Consider the following 22843-nt stretch of genomic DNA (forward strand, 5'->3'; position numbering starts at 1 on the left):
GAACTGGTAGTAGTGGTGGATAATGCTGTCAGATCACAGCTGACTTATGGCGACCCTGTCCCCCGCGAGTATCGCGGGTCCCCCTCTTGTTCTACTCTAAGGGCTGTCATTCCAGTCCCAGAACACCTCTGCCACTCCCAGGGGCCGTCGTTCCACTTGGGGGCTGTCATTCCAGTCCCAGCGCACTGAGTCCCAGGGGCTGTCATTCCACTCTGGGGGGGTGTCATTCTAGTCCCAGAACACAGATTCTGTTCCTAGCGACTGTCTTGTGTACGTGCACATGAAAGCTTGAATAAACTTTTGTTGGGGTTAAAGGTGCCACTGGACTCTAAATTTGTTTTACTCTGGAGGCTGTCATTCCAGGCCCAGAGTAGCCTGCCTGGACCCAAAGACCTTAATGGAAAAACCATTCTGCATTTCCTTTGCAACTTTTTTCGTGCTGCAGTGTATTTCAGTGGAGCCCATCCAACTGGCTCCCATTATCTCCAATGGGCCTTCAAGCCTCTCCCATTGTTTCCAATAGGCAATTCCATCATTCCTTTTAGTACATACAAGTTGGTTGCCCCTTTGAAACTATACCACACCGTTTTAAATAACAGCAAAATGAAGAGTGGGAACATGTACAGAGTGCATTTTCTTTGCCAGTGTTCTCTCTCAGCTGCACACGGGGCTAAAGGAAATTTTAAAAGGCCTCTGATCTGCATTCCCCCCCCCAGTTTTGTTCATGCAGATGGGCTTACCATTTAAAAATGAAATGGAAATTGAAAAAAGAGCTTAGGAGTGGCTGAAGCAGCCCCCCATTCACTACCATGGAAAAACCTCTTCCTGTGGCAAGGAATGTTATCAAATCTGTTTCCCCACTGAGGTAATGGCAACTAAAGGTCCTAAAGACTAGCATTTGACACCTCCCTGCTGGAAGAGAGGGGGGAGGAGAACTGGGATGTTTAACAATCCCAATTGTCTATCCTGCTAGCTGAATTAGCATTTGTAAGAAAGGGAGCCTGGAAGGGAAAAACTGACGCCAAAGTAAAATAACCCACACAGGAAAGTTTTAAACTCAATATTGCCAGGCACTGCTTGGCGGGGGGGGGGGGGGGGCTCTTTCTCCCTGAAAAAAATGGGAGGACTAGCCCCCCAAGGGCCCCCCCCCCCACGGTAGTTTATGCCTAGGATAATGGGAATTAATTAAAGTGAGCTTTGGCTGGATGAAGCCCATCAGTATGATACAGTAAGTCGATTCTTTTTGTTTTTTCTTATAATTTCAGAAATTTATTCAAAGCTCTTAAGAAATAATGTGATACAGGCTAAGCCTGCCATAATGCATTATGGAGGGTATGAAATCGAGAAACATCACCAACAAACTCTGGTAGGTAATGAAACTGTTTTTAGTTAGTAAGCTGGATGAGATAATACAAGTACCTGCTGCCTTTTCCCGCTTAACTAGATACTTTTACATGGATGTCTTGTTAAGTATGAAAATACCTATTCAAATAAAAAAGAGACCATGAGTACGTTCTGACTTCCTTTAAAAATCCTTATCTCGTTCTACAGAAACTTGTGAATATTTCTGGCAATCTTATAAACGTTCACATTATTCCGCCCCAGACGAAGTACTTCCAGATCAAATACAGCAAAACAGTAAGTGTCGGCAGCAGCCTTCGAAGTTTTTGGTCTTCCATTCTTTGCTTCCTTTTTGAATGTCATCATATTGCCGTGTCAGTGCCTTTGGAGCACTCTCCGGGAAACTGTTTCTGCTCTGTTTTACAGCAACGACTTGTGCCTGGCTTGTCCTTTACAATTACCGTCGACTTCTGTCCTGATGAGTGGCGATATTATTATGACTGCATCCGAATCCATTCTGAGGTGAGACACCACAACGGACTAGCTTGTGGTCTTCTGCCTCTGTGGATGAAAAGAAAATATGTCCTGGTTCACCGTATTCACAAATGATTTGTTTGGGGATCCCACCCACCCCAAAGCAGGCTGTAACTTCACATTTGAAGTATACATTATCGTCTAAGTGGAAGGGCCTAAGTTCAGAGTCTAAAATTAACTTCACTGGACCGTTGTCCCTTGCTTGTATGGGAACGGATAGATAGCTGCCCCTTGCACATGAAACATTGTTAATCTTTGTAAGCAACTTGGTAATTTTCTTCTTATTTCCCTTCCAGGGAGATGACACTTTGCTGGTTCCCATACACGCCTATCCTGTGATGAATGCTGTAGAATTTCCATCCTATATTAATTTCTCTGATGTTACACTGGGACAGCGGTAAGGAGTTATTACAGCAATAATTTCACATTTTAAAGTGTTTCTCATGCATTGCTAAAACAATTTGCATAATAAGAACTTGGAGGAAAAACATGTAAAAGACATGTAATTCTGTTGAAAATATTAAGCCATTCAATCAGGATATAAAATTTCATTTAACTTTAGTGTACAATATGTACACATTTGTCTTTTCAATACCCACCGTGACACTGGGTCGTTCTGTAAGATTATCTGCAGCTGTCACTTGCTGTCGTTCTGTAAGATTATCTGCGGCTGTCACTTGCTGTGCTGTTTCTCTCCAAGGCTGAAAAGATTTCTTTTGGGACAGTATTGATAATCCATTGATAACTGGATTTTAGTTTTGTAAATGTTTGCAGTCTGCACAATTCCCTTCATTCAGGCAGTTATCAAAAATAAAAAGTGGCATGTATATTGTAAAGAGACTGGTTTGCCTGACAATCTCTTGTCTATTTGGAAACATTGGTTCAGGCTGAGACCTAGTAAAAATCATGGACGTTTCTTTCTCTGAGAACCTGAGGTCAAGCTGACTGCAGCTTCAGAGAGTGAGATAAGGGGGATGGGAGGCCAACACAGGTGCTGTCCCGTCCATTAGGCCTAGCAGTTTCAGAATTGAAGAATCTGGGAGGGAGTTTGGCCTGGCCATTCAGTCTCGTTACTGCAAGGACCCATGGGTAGGAGAAGGTGCTTGCTTGATTAGGCCCCATATAGCTGGAGAGTATATGGTCTCATTATGTGATTGGTTGGGTCACCTGGTTAGCAATATACTGATTGGTAAAGTTACATCATTGGCCATACATTTGATTGGTCAACTAGATCAATGTCAACGCAGGTCATTGGGCATAAAGGAAAGAACTTTCATTCTAGTTTTGCCCTTTGCCTGGATTACATCTAACTGTGAGACACCTCTTCTTGATTCTGGGTGGGCTGTGCTGGCTGGAGCCCCTGTTTTGGACTTTGAAATTGTGTTGGGCTCAATCTTACCTGGTAACATCTGGATTTAGAAACACTGCTTGTAAATGTGCTTCGGTTAGATATTTCGCTGTATTATTTTATCTTCAATGTTTGCTGGTCGCATTTAGGTGGGTAGCCGTGTTGGTCTGAAGCGTCCAGTGGCACCTCTAAGACAGCAAAGTTTAATTCTGGGTATAAGCCTTCCTGTGCGTGCACACTTCTTCAGATACATAGAAACAGTTTTCCTCAAGCCTGGAAGGGCTAGTTAGAGTCAACGTACAGAAGTAACTGGGTGATAAGTATAGGTGAGCTTGGATTAAAACGTTTGGCAAGACCTGTGCATGGCAGCAAATTAGCATACAAATACAAGAGTTAACAAACAGATGTGAGAACTACCCCTTCCTGGCAACTAAACCCCCACCCCCATATCTAAGGCTTGAGGGAATCTGAAGAAGTATGCATGCACACAGAAGCTTATACCCAGAATTATACCCTGGATTCAAAGAAATCACTTTAATTATAATTTGTGGTGGTCTGCAGTTTTGGGGCTTCAATCTGAATCCAGTACTTTAGCCCATATTGGCTACAGCTGCCAGCATAACTGTTTTCTGGAACTCAGCTTGCAAGCGTGCTACCCTGCGGGGCTGACTTCTTGAACTTAGATCCAGGAGGGCTGGAGACTTCTTCCCTTGGTCTCTGGCTGATGGGGTGGTTAAGGGGACTGGTGGTGGCGTTACCCTGGGGTTGCGAGTCTTCACACATCAGCACTTTGTGGTTGAATCTTTTGACCAGCCCATCACCCTTAAGGAGGTTTTTAGAAGTCTTTGACATGTTGTTCAGTCGCACAGTCGAGTCCAACTCTTTGCGAGCCCATGGACAAGATTACGCCAGGCCCTCCTGTCTTCCGCCGTCCTCTGAAGTTGGCTCAATTTCATGTTTGTTGCGTCGATGACACTGTCCAACCATCTCATCCTTTGCCGTCCCCGTCTTCTTTGACCTTCAATCTTTCCCAGCATCAGGGTCTTCTCCAGGGAGTGCTCCCTTCTCATTGGGTGGCCAAAGTATTTGAGCTTCAGTTTCATTATCTGGCCTTCCAGGGAACAGTCAGGGTTGATTTCTTTTAGGATTGCCTGATTTGATCTCCTTGCAGTCCAAGGGACTCTCAAGAGTCTTCTCCAGCACCATAGTTCAAAAGAATCTATTCTTCGGCGCTCGGCCTTCCTTATAGTCTTTGACATATGAGAGGACAAATTGAAGGCTGGCGATTTTTTAGAGCTGAGAAAACATGAAAAATGGTCTCCTGCATGGTGGTGGTAGCAGCTGACTTGCCTCCAGTATACAATGCTAGCCTTAATTTGCTGAATTTTCCTGCTGTTATAATAGAAGCAAAGAACAATGAGACCTCAAGGGGCTTCAGTTCATGCTAAAAGGCTGTAGATACGACTTGATGGGGTAGGACTCAGAGCTGAAATTTGCAGCAGGCTTGGCCAGCCTATGGCATCCAGGCCTATAATTCTTCTAAAGTCCCTCTCCTTAACATCATGAAAAGCCGCTATAAAAGGAAACCTTTAAGCTGTTAACTTTGTCTCAGAATTCTAGCTACAAATATAGGCAGTGATCTCATAGAACCATCTTTGCTTTTAAAAGTTGATTATGGGTTAAGAACATAAGAGACACCAATGTTGGATCAGGCCAAAGGCCCATCCAGTCCAACACTCTGTGTCACACAGTGGCCAGAAATACCAGGTGCCATCAGGAGGTCCACCAGTGGGGCCAGGACATTAGAAGCCCTCCCACTGTTGACCCCCTCCCAAGCACCAAGAAGACAGAGCATCACTTGCCCCAGAGTCCCTATCTATACCTTGTGGCTAATAGCCACTGGTGGACCTCTGCTCCATATGCTTATTTTGAAGCCGTCCATGCTTGTAGCTGCCACCACTTCCTGTGGCAGTGAATTCCATGTGTTAATCACTCTTTGGGTGAAGAAGTACTTCCTTTGGATCCAACCAGCTTTTCCACTGGTGAAAAAGGGAGGAAAGAATCCCTTTTTGCCACCCAAAAGGCTGTGCTGGGGATCAAGGGATCTGCATGGTCAAAAGACACGTGGTTAATGTAATGGAGAATCAGGCAGAATTGAATAAAAAAAGCTGTCTGGATCCAACCTCATATTTTCACAAATGTTGCCTTTATAGTCAGGGTAAGTGTATCATTTTTACATTTCTGAATCCCATTTTCCATTGCTTAACCCATCAATCTCATCCTGTCCACACATCCCCCTGTCAGCAAGAACACCACAATGGCTACCTCAAAACTGGATTTTTTTTTTAATGCACCAATCAGTGGACCTCCCTATTTCTGTTCCATGTTGTCTAAATTTTTCAAAATACATTTCAGAGAAATGCTGTATGTAAACTACATTCCTTGCTAATCTGGCTAGATGGGATTACAGTCAAATAGTTTATAAAATGAAGGAGTTGTTTGAATAAATTGTATTTTTTATCATGTTCAAGAATAGGCAGTATTTTTTTTCAAAGCTGTTCTGTTTTGACTAGCTACATCCAGACACACACAGATTGCTCCCATCAGAGAGAGAGATGCAGCCTTTGGAAAATGCATTAGGGTGTCCAATAAGGATGAAGTAGTTGGAGATCCAAACATATTGCATACTAAGGGGCACAGTTCTGATGCCATATTGGTAGCAAATGGTGTTAACCTCCCAAATAAAAGCCGATGTTCAGCATTACATGGAAGAATATTGCCTAGACCCTCTTCCTTCAGACTACATGTGAGGGAATGTGGGTTTTGAGTGCTCTGGAGTGTAAAATCTTCTGAATTTAGGCATCAGGGAGAAGTTTTCTCTTGACAGGCTATTTCTGTATGCGATAGGTTGTCCATTTCTGTGTTTTTTAATGTGAGGGGGCATTTTAAAAACCGGAACCCTCCACCTGCAACCTACATGGTTCTGCCACCTGATTTTGTTGCACATGTAGATCAGGTCTGGTCTTCCACAGTGAAAATGGGTATGAAGGGACAGGGTACAGAACATGTGTTTGTGTTTTGGTTGTTATTGCCATAGGTCTAGTATTGCTGTCAGGGGTCATTTCGTAGAAAAAGAGGTGCCGGAGCTCATTAGCATAACTTATTATTTTAACTTATTTGCATATGCCACTCCCCGACACCACTGGAAGTGTGTCAGAAGGCAACACCCACCACTCAGGCTCCACTGGACTGTTTTGGATTGCTAGCTATTGGGGGGGGGGGACATGCAGATCTGTCCTGGCAGAGGAGGGAGAGCTTGTACCTGAATAAAACTTGGTCTTAAAGGTGCCACTGGACTGTTTTGGATTGCTAACTATGGGGGGAGGACCGCGGATCTGCCCTCACAGAGGAGGGAGAGCTTGTACCTCAAGGCGGGCCCGGGGGGGCTCTGCAACTTACCAGGCTGCTTCTTGCTCCTCTGGCCCGACTGCTGGGAGCAGGGGGCGGGGCTTGTTGCATGTGGCCGCCCCCTGGGCTCCTTACTGCCGGAGCTCCGCTCCTGTGCGCTCCCGCAGGAAATGACCCCTGATTGCTGTGCAGAATTCTAAATACCCACCAGAAGAAATTGCACATTTGTGGCTTTGGGGTGTAAGGTTTTAAGCTGCCTTTTCAGTATCCTTCTGTGGTGATGTAGCTGGGTAGAGATGTCAGCAAATACAAACTGAATTATTTTATTCCATTTCATCTTTTTTCTCCCCCCAGTAAGGAATATGTGATCCCTTTGCAGTGCAGCTGTCCCATCGATTTTGAGTTCCACATTGAGTATCTTCAGGCTCACAAAGCCTTTACCATCCATCCCATCTCTGGTACGACCTCAGACTGGAAGCACTGGTTCAGTACTCTTTAAGGTTATCTATCTAGTATATTTGTTTGAAAACATTTTATTCACAAATTAAGGAACGGATCTCCTGTTAAGCAGATCTAATCATCTAGGTAGTCTCATTGCTACAGCTGTAAACTGCCCAGTTTTCTTTCTGTAGTAGCCTGCTTCTAAACATGGTTACTCAAGAGTAAGTTCCACCAAATGCAGTGGGACTTAATTCAAGGTAGTGGTTGTTGTTGTTAGTAGTAGTAGTAGTATTTATAGCCCACCCATCCTGCAAGCAGGCTCAGGGCAGATTACATCATATTATTAATACAGTAAATACAATTAAAACTTTTAAATACAATAATAAAGATGAAGAAGAGATTGGATTTATACCCCGCCCTTCACTACCCAAAGGTGTTTCAGATCGGCTTACAAACTCCTTTCCCTTCCCCTCCCCACAACAGACACCCTGTGAGGTAGGTGGGGCTGAGAGAGCCCTTGACAGAAAGTGCTCTTTTTCAAGAACAGCTGTGCCAGAACTACGGCTTGCCCAAGGTCATCCAGCCAGGTGCAAGTGGAGGAGTGGGGAATCCAACCCGGTTCTCTCAGATTAGAGTCCGCGCACTTAACCACTACACCAAACTGGCGTGTGCTTAGGGCAACATTCTCAGACTCTGTCCACAAGGCTGCCTGTGCTGTTGATCACTAGCAGAAGCAACTGTTCTGTAGCCAAAATGCCTTCTTATGCTCCAGCAAAGTGGTAGAAGGGACTGAAAGGCCTGCTTGCATGAGTGAAAAAGATTTTGGGTCATGCAAGGAAAGGGGTACCATGATTTCTGCTGATTTCCCCTGCAGTCCCTGACACATTCCACATTGTTCCCATGGGCCCCATGGCCCTCAGGATCAGCTTTGCAGACACATGCACGGGTTTGCTGGTGCCAGGAGGCAGGAAGACCTTGTCTGCAAGCGGAACCCCACTTGTAATTCTGTGGATTTCACCCAGAAGTGGTTGTTGGTGGAAAGGGAAAACACAGACTGAATGCAACATTTTGCAGATAAAAGAGAGTGAAAATAATTGGGACAAATAACTGCAGCGGTAACACTGAGAAGCTTTCTAAAAAGAATGAGCTGTAGAGAGAACCATCTTTTTTTGCCAAAAGGTGCCACTGACTTTTATACCACACGGACCTTGCTTTCCAGTCAGCTGGTCATGATCATATTACCTTTATGGCATCTCAGGTTGGGCTCCAAAAATCCCTGGTGGTGGATAACTCCTAAATCTTCCTCACTGCATTTCTTTCAGTCAAAAACATTGATGGGTGTGAATTCCTGGTTATTGCACAATTTAATTCATATTTTCACTTACTATAGGAATAATCCCAGCCAAGGAGAAAGCAGAAGTGGTCATTGCATTTGTGCCGTTTGAATATGGAACCGCCCAGATCAAAATCCAGTTGTGGATTTCGCAGTTTAACTCAAAGCCTTACGTATGTGTATTCACTGGGACATCAACACCATACCCTAGTTTAACGTATGTGTTACTTGCTTTGAATGCCTTTTCTCTTTTGTGTTTCCCTGACAACTTTATAAAATAATGTTCCCCATTAGGCATTTCCCATTGAAACAGTTGTATCCTGATGCACATTCCAATTTTTTACTGTCCTAATCCTACTGCATTGTTCATTGAATGTCCCATCCTGTTGATTGTATTGAGTCACTCTGTGTAATCCACCTTGAGTCTTTTTAAAAACAAACAAACAATTTTTATTATAGGAATATTACATCACGTTTGACATCTAAATATTATAATTGATGCATATCCCTTTTCCTTCCTCCCACCCCCTCTTCGTCAGGCTTCCCGCAGTGCTCCCACCCTCTCCCTTATACCTTTTCTTCTTGATCTTCTTATCTCTAACAAAAACAACCAAAACACTTATTTCTATACCGGTAAACTATAGTTCAATACATACATTTTTGACTTTTCTCTGTCTCGGAGTTTATATACTCTATCTCTCCTTATATATAATTGAATAGTGGGTGCCAAAGTTCTAATTCTAAAATGCACTCCCTTAGTGTATGGCTGATGGCACTGCTCCTCAGCATATATCGCCACCAATCAGAAGGCAAAGCCCGGGTCCTGCCCACACCACAACTGCTGTGACAACCTGGTCTTTTGCACATGGAAGCTGATTGGACTTCAGTCCATTCCACACCTCAAACTCCCCCCCCCCCGCAAGGCAGTTGGGATTTTCAGTTGCATAACATACCTCATAGGGGAGGGGGGAATGGGAAACAATGGTTACCACTCTCCAGGTGAGGGCTACAGATAACTCAAACATACAAATGCTCTTCAGGTAGCAGAGATCAGTCCCTCTGGAGAAAACAGTGAACTCTGTCATTAAACCCTGCTGAGGTCGCCACAGGAAACTGACACTGTTTGCCCAAAGCCAGAGCACTCTCCCAGAGCCTCTTTCTAGATCCCGTTGTATTTATTTCTGCAACGGGCATTATTTCTAGTTCTTAATAATTCTCTAAACAAAACAAATTATTCTTCACATCCCAATCTTTCTCTAAATATTCTTTAAAATCCAACCAGTCCGCAAAAAATCCTTCGGGATTCTTATTATTCGGTTTCCTTGTAAGTTTGTCCATCTCTACCATAAAAAGTAACTTCTTTATCCATTCCCACACCTTGAGTCTTAATGAGAAAGGTGGACTACAACATAAATAATTTGGGCATATGAACCAACGCAAACACATCAGGATATATTTTAGTAAAAAAATAAATCTTTTTGTGAGGCAGAGTGGCAGTAGAAGGGTGGCATTAGTGAGATGAAGCTATCTGCCAGCAGCAAATGTAGATTCATGTATAGATTAGGCATTTTCCCTAGAACCGTATAATGAAATCATATAGCATCCAAAGAAAATTTCAAAAGTAAAAAAATAATAATCAAAAATTTAGCAAAATGTGTAGGCAGCTTACATGGTATCTCAGGCAAGTAATGGCTAAGTCTGTCTATACTTCCATCGTCTCCCAAGACAGAAGTGCATCAGCCACCTTCAGACTGTTCTTGAGGCATTTCTGTATTTTTTGTGGCCACAAGATGAGAAGATTCTTCATTCCAACCTTTGGCTGATACTGTGCAGGAACAGCAGTTCATGAGATCAGCTATTAGACTTCGTTGTAAGGTTCCTTGAGCGAATGCTGTCTTCAGCCTCTCTGCACCAGTACAAGAGCCCACAGCTCAACAATTCCAGTAGTCAGAAGGCCTTTTGGCATCAAGGGCTAGATCCAGGGAGCTACAGACACAAGGACTGTGGATCTTTCTGTGTTCCCCTCCCATTTCTGAACTCAGGAAAGCTTATTCCTAGTGTCCCTGAACGTGCATGTACTAATAGCCATGCGGGGAGGGAAGCTGCTGTGGGGAGGGAGAAGGGGGCCAAATTGCCCTCTCCTCTGTCAGCAGAGTTGTCCTGACATAAGAGGCTATTAGTCCAAATGGCTCCTATCTCAAGGCTGGAAAGGACTGATGGGGGAGGGGTCAGAATCTGTGACCATCATCACCCTTTATTAGCAGATTGTCAGATCCAACCCCAGGTTTTTTGTGGTGAGAATTTAAGTAGGTGTACCACTGTAGGAAGGAGCTGCAGTGGCTCAAGTGGTTAAGACGCTGAACTGCAGGCTATGGAAGGTCTGTAGTTCAGCAGTTCGAGACCCGAGTGTGCCGCATGACGGAGTGAACTCCCGTCTCTAGTTCCAGCTCCTGCCAACCTAGCAGTTCGAAAGCAAGAAATTGCAAGTAGATAAATAGGTACCACTTCGGTGGGAAGGTAACAGCATTCCGTGCGCCTTGGTGTTTGGTCATGCCGGCCACATGACCACGGAAACGTCTTCGGACAGCTCTGGCTCTTCGGCTTTGAAACGGAGATGAGCACTGCAACCCTAGAGTCGGATTCAACTGGCTTTCGAGCAAGGGAAACCTTTACCACAGTAGGCCCAAACTCCTCAGCAATTACTTGACTGGTTTTATGAAAAGCTTTTTGTAAGCCACTCGCTGGTCCTTTTTGATAGTTAATTATGCTTTTTTTGTCTTTATGGCAGCATTAATACTGCATGTTGTACTTAGTGTTAATTATTACTAGAATGCAGACATAAGCTTTTGACGATATCAGAGCATATGCCAATACCAGTTCATCAGCTAGTTTTCTCCCTAGTCATCTGTGCCCTGTACAACTTGTCGTCAGTTTCCACTTTATTTAAGAAAATGTATGCTCACCCTTCCAAAGGTCGGGGCAGTTTACAAGCACACACATTTAAAGAGAAGGCACAAAAAGCAGTGTTTGCTTGGATTGCAGCTGTAGGGAAGTGAGGCATTAGCTCAAAGAACTATAAAATGACTACAGTCAGGGGTCATTTCGTAGAAAAAGAGGTGCAGGAGCTCATTGCATAACTCATTAGCATATGCCACACACCCTGACATCACCGGAAGTGTGGCAGAAGGCAACACCCATCGCTCAGGCTCCACTGGACTGTTTTGGATTGCTAGCTATTGGGTGGGGGCCTGCAGATCTGTCCTCGCAGAGGAGGGAGAGCTTGTACCTGAATAAAACCTGGTCTTAAAGGTCCCACTGGACTGTTTTGGACCCTGGGACGGGGGGGAGCTCTGCAACTTACCTGGCTGCTTCTTGCCCTGACCTAGGGCTGCTGGGAGCAGGGGGGCGGGGCTTGTTGCATGTGCCCGCCCCCTGGGCTCTTTACTACCGGAGCTCCGCTCCTGTGCGCTCCTGCAGGAAATGACCCCTGACTACAGTTACAGTTTGTTAGGTATGGTTCCCTTCAATGGTTTAGCAACAACCAAGGCCAGGGACGAGGAGTGAATGGGTGGCTTTTGCTTGCCGGTCAAAGAGAAGTGAGGAGGTACCCAAAGTTCTAGACTCCCAACTTTTTGTTATCCACATCCCCAAACTGTACTTCTGCTCATGTGCCTTTTTCAAAATCCAGAAAAGGGGACTTTGAGAAGAAAGTGACAACTGTGCAGAGAAAACCAATGGCTCCAGAAAAAGCAGCGACATGCCTAGTACAGCAGATGGCACCACCAAAACATAAATGTCCCCTACAGAAATTAAAGGTACATTGTTGGGGGGGGGGGGAGACTCCGAAAAGTTTGTGGAAATGAAATCTCACCCATTGGCTGTTTTGACATGTTGTATTTTCTTTCATAGACCATCGACTATAAAAACCTTCAGTTCCCAACAGATCTGTCAAATCCCTATGCTGTGGCTACTGTTTTAATTCAGGAACCAGGCAAAATGAAGATAAAACAGTTAAGAGAAGGTAACAACACTGAGTGCCACGTGCTTGCATGGAGTGCATGATATGCGGCTGTCATTTCTGGACATAACAGAAATGGCGGCAGCAAGCTTAATATTTGCTGTGATTTTCACACAAAACGCTTGGAAAGTACCAGCTTTCAGGGTCAAGGAGAAGTTACAGCCTAGATATCAAAAATGGGGGGGGGGAGGGGGAAATGTGCTGCTGCATCCTTGGTCATCAATTGATTTGACTGCTACAACCTTCTCTCTGGTCTTCCATTGTCACACCTTGGCTCCCTCACATTTATCTGGCAGTCTTCCACAAAGTTCATTCTCATCTCTCATCAGTCTGACCCCATGACTCCCCTCCTGTAACTCCCATGCTGGTTCCTGGTCTCCTGCTGCATTCAGCGTGAGCTCTTTGTGCTTGCCTTGGAAACTCTCCGTTACCCCTCTGCTCTCATGTCTGGACACACCCCTGCCTGGGTCCTCTGCTTCTTCAGCTCCAGTGTCCTCAAGACTTCTCTTCCTGTAAATGGCCCAACCCCTTCTCCTTTGGTGCTGCTTAGGGCTGCAGCTGCCTCCCAGAACACCTGACTCATGATACCTCGGGGCTCTTTTTGTAGCAGGAACTCCTTTGCATATTAGGCCACACACCCCTAATGTAGCCAATCCTCCAAGAGCTTACAGAGCTCTTCTTACAGGGGCTACTGTAAGCTTTTGGAGGATTGGCTACATTAGGGGTGTGTCGTTTAATATGCAAAGGAGTACCTGCTACAGAAAGAGCCCTGCGATCCTCCCTTTTTTAGGAAGCCTCTGGCATAACCCCCAACCCCTTTCAAATGAAGCCTGAATATGTGGAATTGGAAGGGATGTGTATGCTTTTCATGATATGCCCCTTTCTCCACCATTTTCCATTGCCTTTGTCGTTTCCTTTATGTCAGTTTTTTAAATGGTAAGATCTTTGGGACAGGAAATTGTCTTCATGTAGTTTATAAACCACCATGGACACCGATAATGCCCAAACTTTGGAACTCTCTCCCCAGGGAGATTTGTCTGTCTCCCGCTATCAGTGTCTTTTACCAGCAGGTGAAGACTGGTTATTCTGTGGTCTGGCATACCCCCAGTAACAGTTACGGGCCCTCCTTCTAATGTTGTTTGTGTATGGTTTTAATTGAATTTTATAATTTTAATTGTTTTAATGTTTGCCATTTTTTAAAAAATATTTTATTTAATATCAGATTAATACAAATACATAATCAAGGCTTCATTGGTAAGGAAACAAGCATTTAAAACAAAGCTCATCGTGTTTGGCCGACATTTAAACAAACAGCGAAAACAGGTGTGGTGTGCCCAAGACACAGAACGGCCACTTCAGCAGGGTTCTTGGTTTGTTTTTGTTTTTTTGTTTTTTAAAAGGTGGTCATGATTGGGAAATGGACTTAGAAAATCAATAGAGAAACAGAAACATTATGATTGAGTGGAAAGGTGGCATTAAAATGTTTTAAATAAATAAATATATTACAATTTTAACTGTTTCCCAGAGCACCTGCATTCTACTTCATATCTATGACATGTAATAAAAACCATTGGTTATCCATTTCAGTTTCCTAGAAACTGTTTTATACCTTCAACTGCACCTTACTGTGAGTTTTAGCTTGTGTTAAGAACTTGGGAAAGCTGAAAACATTTTCAAGACAGAAAATGCCAGACTCTAATTAGGAATAATGACCAGAGTCTTTATTCCACTTTGTGGTTTAAGGTGTTATGATTCAGTACCAAGCAGATACGTTAGTTTAGACAATCTCGTATTGGCCGAGGCATCATCCTCGGATATGAACTTGTTTTTCTTTTTAAGCAGATTTTTGTTACAGTGTAATCTGTGCAGTTTCCATGTTTCAAAGTCCCCTAAAGGCCAGTTTAAATTTAATAATTCATCATTTGCAGCTGGGGTTATTGGTGATAACAGAAGGGCTTATTTCATGCCATCTCTGGAATGTCCCATCTAATAGCCATTGGTATTTGCATCCTGCAGTCTTAGGAGGCCAAAATGAGGGAGGAGCTAGAACGAGGCAAGTGAAAGAAGCTGTCTTTGAGTTGAAAGTCAAGCAGGACATCCAGGAGGAAGAAATTAATCAGCTTAAATGGTGAGCGATGCCTTACATTGTGCAAGAGGGGGGAAATGAATTTATGTGGACTCTACCAAGTTTTCATAGGAGCTGCGGTGGCTCAAGTGGTTAAGACGCTGAACTGCAGGCTGTGGAAGGTCAGTAGTTCAGCAGTTCGAGACCCGGGTGCCGCATGATGGAGTGAGCTCCCATCTCTAGTTCCAGCTCCTGCCAACCTAGCAGTTCGAAAGCAAGAAATTGCAAGTAGATAAATAGGTACCACTTCGGTGGGAAGGTAACAGCGTTCTGTGCGCCTTGGTGTTTAGTCATGCCAGCCACATGACCACGGAAATGTCTTCGGACAGTGCTGGCTCTTCGGCTTTGAAACGGAGATGAGCACCGCAACCCTAGAGTCGGACTCGACTGGCTTTCGAGCAAGGGAACCTTTACCTTTACCTTTACCAAGTTTTCATGACTTACTGAATACTGCTGCTTTGTATATTGGTGGAAAAAATTATTTTGCACTACAGCTTGTATCTGATGATGAGTAGTCCAAAGTAGTTCACAGTGTTTAGGATTTTTTTTAATGTTCTGTGGCTCTGTAGCTGAACAGCCTGTGGTTGAGGACAGCGATGGACACCACCTTGGCTGGCACTCCCCCCTTCTCCCCCCCCCTCCAACTGTGTTCCCACCTACCCCCCATGAGAAGAGGACACTGTTGAAATTAGATGTATTATCACCATCTGAATACTGTTATATGTGAAACTGTTTTGATTAGTTTTTAAATTGTTGGAATTGTTCTGATTATGTTTTATTGCTGTTGTTTATCGCTCAGAGCCCTTAGTACTAAGGGATTCAGTGATTTATAAATCTAAATGATAGATAAATAAACAAAATCAGTGATAAAACATTTGGATCCCTGGTCTACAGTTTGTTCATGTGCTAATACGAATGCCTTTAAGGCAGTATTGCAAACAATGCAGTTAAAAAATGTAGTCCAGACCAAATTAAGCCGTTTGAAATCCTTTTGATTTCAATAGGACACTCCGTATATCTGATGAAATGAGCTCTGATTCACAAAAGTTTGTTCACAAATGTCTCCCTCCCCCGCAGCAAGACAAAGAGTACCTTCAGGGGTGTGGTGGGGAGAAGCTGGTGATTTAGGCCTGATTGAAAAAAATGACAGTGGTTGAGGCAAGAGAACTCATCGGGGAGTTTTGTGTTCATACATCCCCTTTAAACTGGACAGCTACCCATGCATTCAGCACACTTTTTCCTCATCAGTATCACATTTCAATCCAGCTGTTAATTAGAGACATAGCCTGGGACAGAGAATTAAACTGCTGTTCCAATCTGTGTCTGTATTCCTGATTACAGCTCTCTCAAGTAACATCTGTTTTGGCCCTATAGGTACAAAATCTACAGCATCTTTGTATTGGGTTGATTTCATCCATGTGGGAGCATCATTAGCTTGCTTTTTTAAGAGCACATCTGACCCCACTTTGCCTGAGCTGAACGCTTAAAGTGAAACCATTAATTCTCCATTTTGAATGCAGGCCAGTCCACTTAGTGAAAGATCCCATGTCTTTGGCTCTTCACAACCAGATTCTGGAAGATCGGCAGAGAGCTGAAAAGCAGTACCTGGTTAGAATATGTCTTCATTTTTAAAATTACGGGATAGAGTTATACATTTCATGCAGCAGTTGGGCCCTATTCAGGAGAATAGCTCCATCCAGAGGTCATTTCGGGGGGGAACGCGGGGGAACACAGTTCCCCCGGGTGAGGTGCAGGGGGGCAGGGCACATGACAAAGCCCCGCCCTCTGCTTCCGGCTGCCCCGCTTCCAGCCCTCATTCAGCCAGGAGGAGGCAGGAGAAGAGGGAGGGTAAGTTGCTTCCTCCCCGCCTCTTCCCACCCCTGCCTGCCTGGGGCCAGGGAGGGCCTTGGCAGGGCTTCCTCACACTCCCGCTGGCCTTGCAGGTCCACCGCCGGGCCCCTGATGTCAGGGGGTGTGGCATATGCTAATGAGTTATGCTAATGAGTCCCCCTAGCTCTTTTTCTACGAAATGACCCCTGGCTCCATCTATCTGTGGTAGCAAAGAGGAGGCCTACTGGAGAGGGAGTGGTCTCCCATCTGATGCTTAAAAACACTTGCATTGACATCTTGAACTAAATAAGGTATATTTTGATCTGAATAGTTGAGACCCTGTCTTAAGGGTTCACATGTCATGCTTAAAGAAAACTGAAGCTCATGGGAGGGTGGAGTTGACTGAAGGGCTATCTTAGCTGTTGGGTTGAAGAAGAATCCTGTGATGTGATGAAAACAAACCAGTTGTGGCTTACCAGTTCTCACGACTTTGTTCTAATTATTACAGTTACATTGCCTGTGACTCTTTGACAGTATCTATCAAGTGTGGAGTTCTCTTTGCCAAATATAAATCATAGACCACTGATGAACTGTCAATCTTAGGAGGATTTTGTTCAAATCTAATTCAGTTATGAGCCCAGTTGGGAGACTTTGTGCAAGTCTTGAGACCTCAAATTTAATTCCCCATCTATAAAACAAAACTACTGTTTTGAATCATTTATTGAGGAGCTATTTTAAAAATTAAGCACTTTGCATATTAAATAAACAATTGCTTCCTCAAGATCTGGTACTGCTGCTCATTCATACATGTATAATGTATATACCCTTTAATAAATTGTTCTGGGCGGTGTGTGTGCGGGTTGGAGGTGTATGAATTAAAATCAGAAGCCATGGCATGTAACATTGTACCGCTCTGTTCTACTTGCACTGTAAAGCATCACAGAAAACCTACAAAATGCAATCCTAAAAACAGTTAAAACTTTCTGAGCCTGTTGACTTTGATGGACCTGGAAGGGTATAACTCTGTTTAGGATTGCACTGGTTCAGTTTTACTTAACATTAATATAAAATTTTGATTAATGATCAGTTAATTTACTGACACAGATCTATATTTCTTGGTGCCGAGCCAGATTAAAAGAGGAGATCCCATTATGGAGATGGAGTTTCAAAGGAAGAAAGCGGAAACCTCTGTCAAGCGTGTCATCCGAAAGGTCGAGGAGGTATGTTATTGTGCTGGAGTTGTATGGTGGATGGGGACTACAGCAGAAGGAAATGGAGCTCTTCACATTCCATGTCAAGTAATCCAAATAAAGTCGTCTGCTGTCTTTTGTTGACGCCTCTTGTTAGGGTGGGTGGGGAGTGCGCCTGTGCACGTGGGGATTGCATGTGACAGAGCATTAAGTGTGTGCACAGCTTAAATGATGGACTGGAACAGAGCTGTAGATAAAATAGAGTTCATAACTGGTTCCCATTTAGAGCTGACTGATAACAGAGTTGAGGACGAAGAAAAGACCCATACTGTTGATTATTTGATTATGACGGCAGTCCTAGGTACACTTACTTCAAAATAAGTTCCACTGCAATCAGTGAAGTATACGTGTATATAAATGCAGTTTTGGATACTAATTCACCAGTCTAAATATGCTGTTAATGAGAAACCAAATTCATTCTGAAGAGTCACTTCCACTTTTTGCCTGCTGTACAGTGCCCCAAATTCAAGCCTACATTTGATCTCCTGCTTAACAACCCTTGGGACCACAGGCACGGGAATCTGCTGCGGTTCCAGCAGGCTGCTCGAAAGGTACTGAAACAAATTTTCTCAGGTAAATATATATGAGTATGTTTGCATTGGTATATGCATATACAGGCATAGTTTTCATTTCCAAGATCTTCTTAAAATTGCTAGGATATTTCATAATTTTTGTAGGAGATCATCGCATTCTTTAAAATAAAACCAAAAATCCATTTGATCTAGCCTCTGTTGTGGAACTGTAGCCCTGGTTTACATTCCTGCCCACAAAGATCCTCATTTGTTTTTGTGAAAAAGTACTTCTGTTGTAAAAAGTCTCCATATGTACTTTATAGGGGAAATCGTTACATCTTTTAAACAATAACATGAATGTGAAAAAATGTTTTCATTTGTAGACACTGATGTTTTGGATAGATTTTGAACTTGCATTTCTGTGTGCCAGACTAATGCTGAAAGTTTATTTAACAGTTTCCCTTCCTTCCTTCAGATTCTGCTTTATTGCCGCCTAAAGCGTCAGCTAAATGTACTAGATGCACTATGTAAAACTCGAGATAAAGAAGAAACATTGATATCAGATAAACCCTCAGGTATTTCTAAAACATTAGTTTTCCTTATAAACAGATGTAATTTGAAAACATGAAAAATAATTACAGGAACCCAAAGATCTACTTAAGACCTCTTGGCTAAGATCAGCGTAAACATTATCTAAATTATCTACTTAAGGCCACTTCAGTGCAGGAAGTTTATATGGTAAAGACTTAGTATTCATTATACTACAACAGCTCGAAAAATCCTTCTTCAAGATGGCTTCTGTAATTTGGCCATCCAAGGCTTTGTGTGTGCTGCATCCTCCTGTCCTCTAGGGGGTAGGCTTTAACATCACAAACACTGTGAAATAAGATTCAAGTGGGTAGCCATGTTGGTCTGAAGCAACAGTTTGGGTCTCGTGGCTTCTTTAAGACCAATGAAGTTTAATTCTGGGTATAAGCTTTTGTGACGTATGCATGCACAAGAAAGCTTATACCCAGAATTAAACTTTGTTGGTCTTAAATGTGCCACTGGACTCTAAATTCGTTCTACTGTGAAATAAATCAGTAAGGAAGCAGAGCCACGTGTTGTGGTACCACAGAAATCACTGGTTCCCACTAAGGTGTACAAGGGGGACATTTCCTCTCTAGACAGTTGGAGTAAGACGAGTTGGTTCTCCACAGCTCATCTTCAGTGGGGGATGTGTCACTCTTTCATACTTGCTACACATGACCTTACCATTCACACCAGTTGCTTGTCTGTCTCTATTCAGCAGAAAATAGTACTGGCATGGCTGCAATAAGTGAGCTGGATAAGAGAGTGCGTTTTCTGTTGACCGTACGTCGCCTCCTACCTTTTGAATTTCCCACTTACAGTCCACCTCGGTGGGCTGATGAGTTGGTAAGTACCACCATGATGTCATCAACTATAAACAAAATGGTTTTTAATGGGGCCGTGGTTACAGTGTCACGCTTTGAATCCCCACTGTGCTATGGAAGCTTGCCGGGTGACACTGGGCCAGTCACTCTCTCTCAGCCTAACCTCCTTCATAGGGTGGGTTGTTGTGGGGACAAAACAGACAAGAAGAGAATGATGTTGCAAGTCACTTTGGATTCCCTATTGGGGAGAGAAGCAAATTGCAAAACATCTAAAATAAAGAAACAGAGTCCAACGTGTCTTTTCAAGCAGAGAGCTTCCTGTGGTTACAAATCTGGCATAAACAAGACTGTCAAATCCAAGTTGTCACGCCCAAATGGGTGGTAATGCCGGTCGGTTCTCTGAGCCCAGAAAAACTTAAGACTAAACAAGATTGAGCAACTGGGCTAGGGGCTCAAAGGGGCAGAAAAGAAAGGATGATAGGAGGCAAAGGGAGAAAGAGAAGTGTTGAGGACCCAAGAGGAGTGGAGCTACCTCTCTGGAATTTACCCCGGAGGAAGCTACTATTGGATCTCTGAGTTGACCTCTCCTGTCAGAGAACAGGAACCTAGAGAGCCAGTCTCAGAAGTCGCCACCTCCATGGGCAAGGAAGGAAGTACAGTAGGAAGACCTGGGGCCTACGAGATTGCTACACATACACACCCTTCTGCAACCTTCGAAGGGGCAGCAGTAAGTGGGGTAACTCTGGATATTTAGGATCACTTCTGGTAGGGGTGGATTAGATTATCATGGTTACTGCATCTGTCATTGCAGGCCCCAGTCTCTAGCTGGCTACATCCTTGGAAACGGCAGCAAATGCAATATGGTGCAGCCAGTTGTTTGTAACTCCTTGCTATCTCTTTCACCACTGTGAGCATCCCACCATGTCTTACAATGAGAATTAAGCTAGTTTTTCACTGAGTGTGGATGTATTTTCCCACGTAAATATAGTAAATATATAGTAAATAACGCGAACAAAATTAATAACTGTGGAAAATGCATGCCAGCCTTTTTGTACTGGATGACTGAATAACATCAAAAATCGGTTATCAACATATATACCTTTTTTTCCCCAGTTACCTGAAGTTCTTGGTACCGTTCCTGTCAAGTCTATTGAAACTCCGATTAAACACCTTCACCACTTCTTTGAACTAAAGGTCAGACACAACAACTCACTAATCCCTGGGCTGGATCCAGAGTAGACTGGCAATTTTCATTGCTTCCCCCTTCCCTCATGTCATTCCTCAGGGTCCCCTGTCCCCCAGGAGAGAGCCAGTTTGGTGTAGTGGTTAAGTGCGCAGACTCTAATCTGGGAGAACCGGGTTTGATTCCCCACTCCTCCACTTGTACCTGGCTGGATGACCTTGGGCAAGCCGTAGTTTTGATAAGAGCTGCTCTTGAAAAAAGAGCAGTTTGTGTCAGAGCTCTCTCAGCCCCACCCACCTCAGAGGGTGTCTGTTGTGGGGAGGGGAAGGGAAAAGAGTTTGTAAGCTGCTCTGAGACACTTTTGGGTAGTGAAGGGCGGGGTATAAATCCAATATCATCATCATCTTCTTCTTCATTTCATGGTGATTAGCAGGCTGCAGTGGGAGGGGAGAAGGCAAGAAACTTCCATTTCTTGAGTACTGGGTGGAGATGTGGTTCAGAAAGCTTTCCTCTGTGTCTGGCTACTTGGCGTACTTGGTACAACTTGACTAAGTTCAGGTCCAGGCCATCGGAATAAATTGGTCTCCACACTAATATCCTGTCTGTACTAAGTTATGGAGAGGGATGATCGTGGTCCTAGAGCATAGCTCTCCTACACTTGAACTGCCTGGGCATCTTCTCTAACTGAGATAATGCAGCCCTAGACATTTTATTCGAGTGCACAGATTTGGATCGGCAGTTTTTCAGATTTCTTACATTTGCACATGATATGTAAGAAACCTTTTAAATCAACCTCATAAGTAGCATCTATAATACAATCAGATATAGCCTGAATAGTGTAAGGGGACTGGAAATGTGGATAAGCATCTCCTGAGCACTGTGTTATGTGAAAGCACATAAATGTTGATAAGGATAGTTTCATTGGATTATTAAGACTGTCTAACTTCCTGCAATGTTTTTCCCATTTGCCCCCAGGTGCCTCAGCATTTCAGGCTTATGGCATATCAGCCGTTCTGCATACATCATGCAGCGATCAGCTACAAAGTTCCAAAGTATTCTCAGACTCTGAGGAAGGGTGCAGAGGTAACTCGCTGGTCCAGCATTTCTTTGCTTTTTTAAAAAAAAATCATTTCTTCTTTTATTTGATCTTTAAGCATTTCTACCCTATATTTCTCCTCAATGGGGACTTGAAGCATCTTACGAAGAAACACAACAAATACAATTTAGACAAGCAGGGAAAAATATATCATACAACATCCTGGGCAAATCTCGGGTCCACTGGCCCGGCTCACTCAGGACGGTAGGCCATGAGCCGTGGGCTGAGAGCCAAGGCCCAAGACTCCTTCAGCTTTCCCCTTTTGCCTCCCATCTCCAGCCATGCCCAGGTTTGAATACCTGTAACAAAGAAGGGAACAGAGATATGCCCAACATGCACCTCCAGAAGATGGAACAAATACAAAACAAAACATTGATTGTCTCCCTTTCATCAGGAAGAGCTGATCCCAGTACTTCCTGCTTCAGAGGAGAGGCTGCGCCTTGCCTTGTTCCAGCCAAAAGAGGACGAATCCTTGGAAATAGAAACCTCCCTCCTAAACCTTAGAGCTCCTGAAAACTTGCTTCATACGCCACAAGATCACCCACTTCAAATTTTTGTAAGTTTTAAAAACTGCAGGTGAGTGAATCACCCTTTTAGGAAGGAGCGCATAGTATGTAATTTAAGATTGTCGATGCAGAATCTTGGATTAATTCTCTTGAGTCTGTAACACATTCATGTATGCCTGGGCCTCACTCATTGATGAAATACCAAAATGAGGACACTTCTACACAGGGCTATTTTTGGGCAGGAACGCACAGGAACGGAGTTCCGGCTGGCTCCCAAGTTGGCCACACCCAGCAGGAACTCATTAGCATAATAGGCCACACCCAACAGCAGAAACTCATTAGGATTGGCTACATTAGGGGTGTGTGGCCTAACATGCAAAGAAGTTCCTGCTACAAAAAACGGCCCTGGGTTTTGACAACAAACAAGGTAAACAGAATAACAAGCAAAAGGTGGGTGTGGCTGGATAACCACACTTCTGGTAACATGGGGGTGCGGCCTAATGTGCCAATGAGCTGTGCTGTCA

The 22843-nt window shown here is 43.8% G+C and overlaps 1 protein-coding gene across 1 annotated transcript in view; it reads left to right on the top strand.

Annotated features, from left to right (window-relative positions):
• CFAP221 (cilia and flagella associated protein 221) overlaps nt 1-22843 on the top strand; it is a 54096-nt gene that overhangs the window by 24121 nt on the left and 7132 nt on the right. Inside the window, exons 4-20 of the mRNA XM_015409502.1 lie at nt 1266-1366; nt 1552-1638; nt 1768-1863; nt 2172-2272; nt 6986-7089; nt 8463-8622; nt 12094-12220; nt 12315-12426; nt 14440-14551; nt 16069-16156; nt 17509-17598; nt 18084-18179; nt 18616-18715; nt 19429-19556; nt 20648-20728; nt 21693-21800; nt 22208-22369. Of these exons, the coding sequence (XP_015264988.1) occupies nt 1266-1366; nt 1552-1638; nt 1768-1863; nt 2172-2272; nt 6986-7089; nt 8463-8622; nt 12094-12220; nt 12315-12426; nt 14440-14551; nt 16069-16156; nt 17509-17598; nt 18084-18179; nt 18616-18715; nt 19429-19556; nt 20648-20728; nt 21693-21800; nt 22208-22369 (1853 nt within the window). The remainder of the gene's footprint in view (nt 1-1265; nt 1367-1551; nt 1639-1767; nt 1864-2171; nt 2273-6985; nt 7090-8462; nt 8623-12093; nt 12221-12314; nt 12427-14439; nt 14552-16068; nt 16157-17508; nt 17599-18083; nt 18180-18615; nt 18716-19428; nt 19557-20647; nt 20729-21692; nt 21801-22207; nt 22370-22843) is intronic.

The sequence above is a fragment of the Gekko japonicus genome, unplaced genomic scaffold, assembly GCF_001447785.1.
Source record: "Gekko japonicus isolate JY-2015 unplaced genomic scaffold, Gekko_japonicus_V1.1 scaffold986, whole genome shotgun sequence".
Taxonomy (NCBI): Eukaryota; Metazoa; Chordata; class Lepidosauria; order Squamata; family Gekkonidae; genus Gekko; species Gekko japonicus.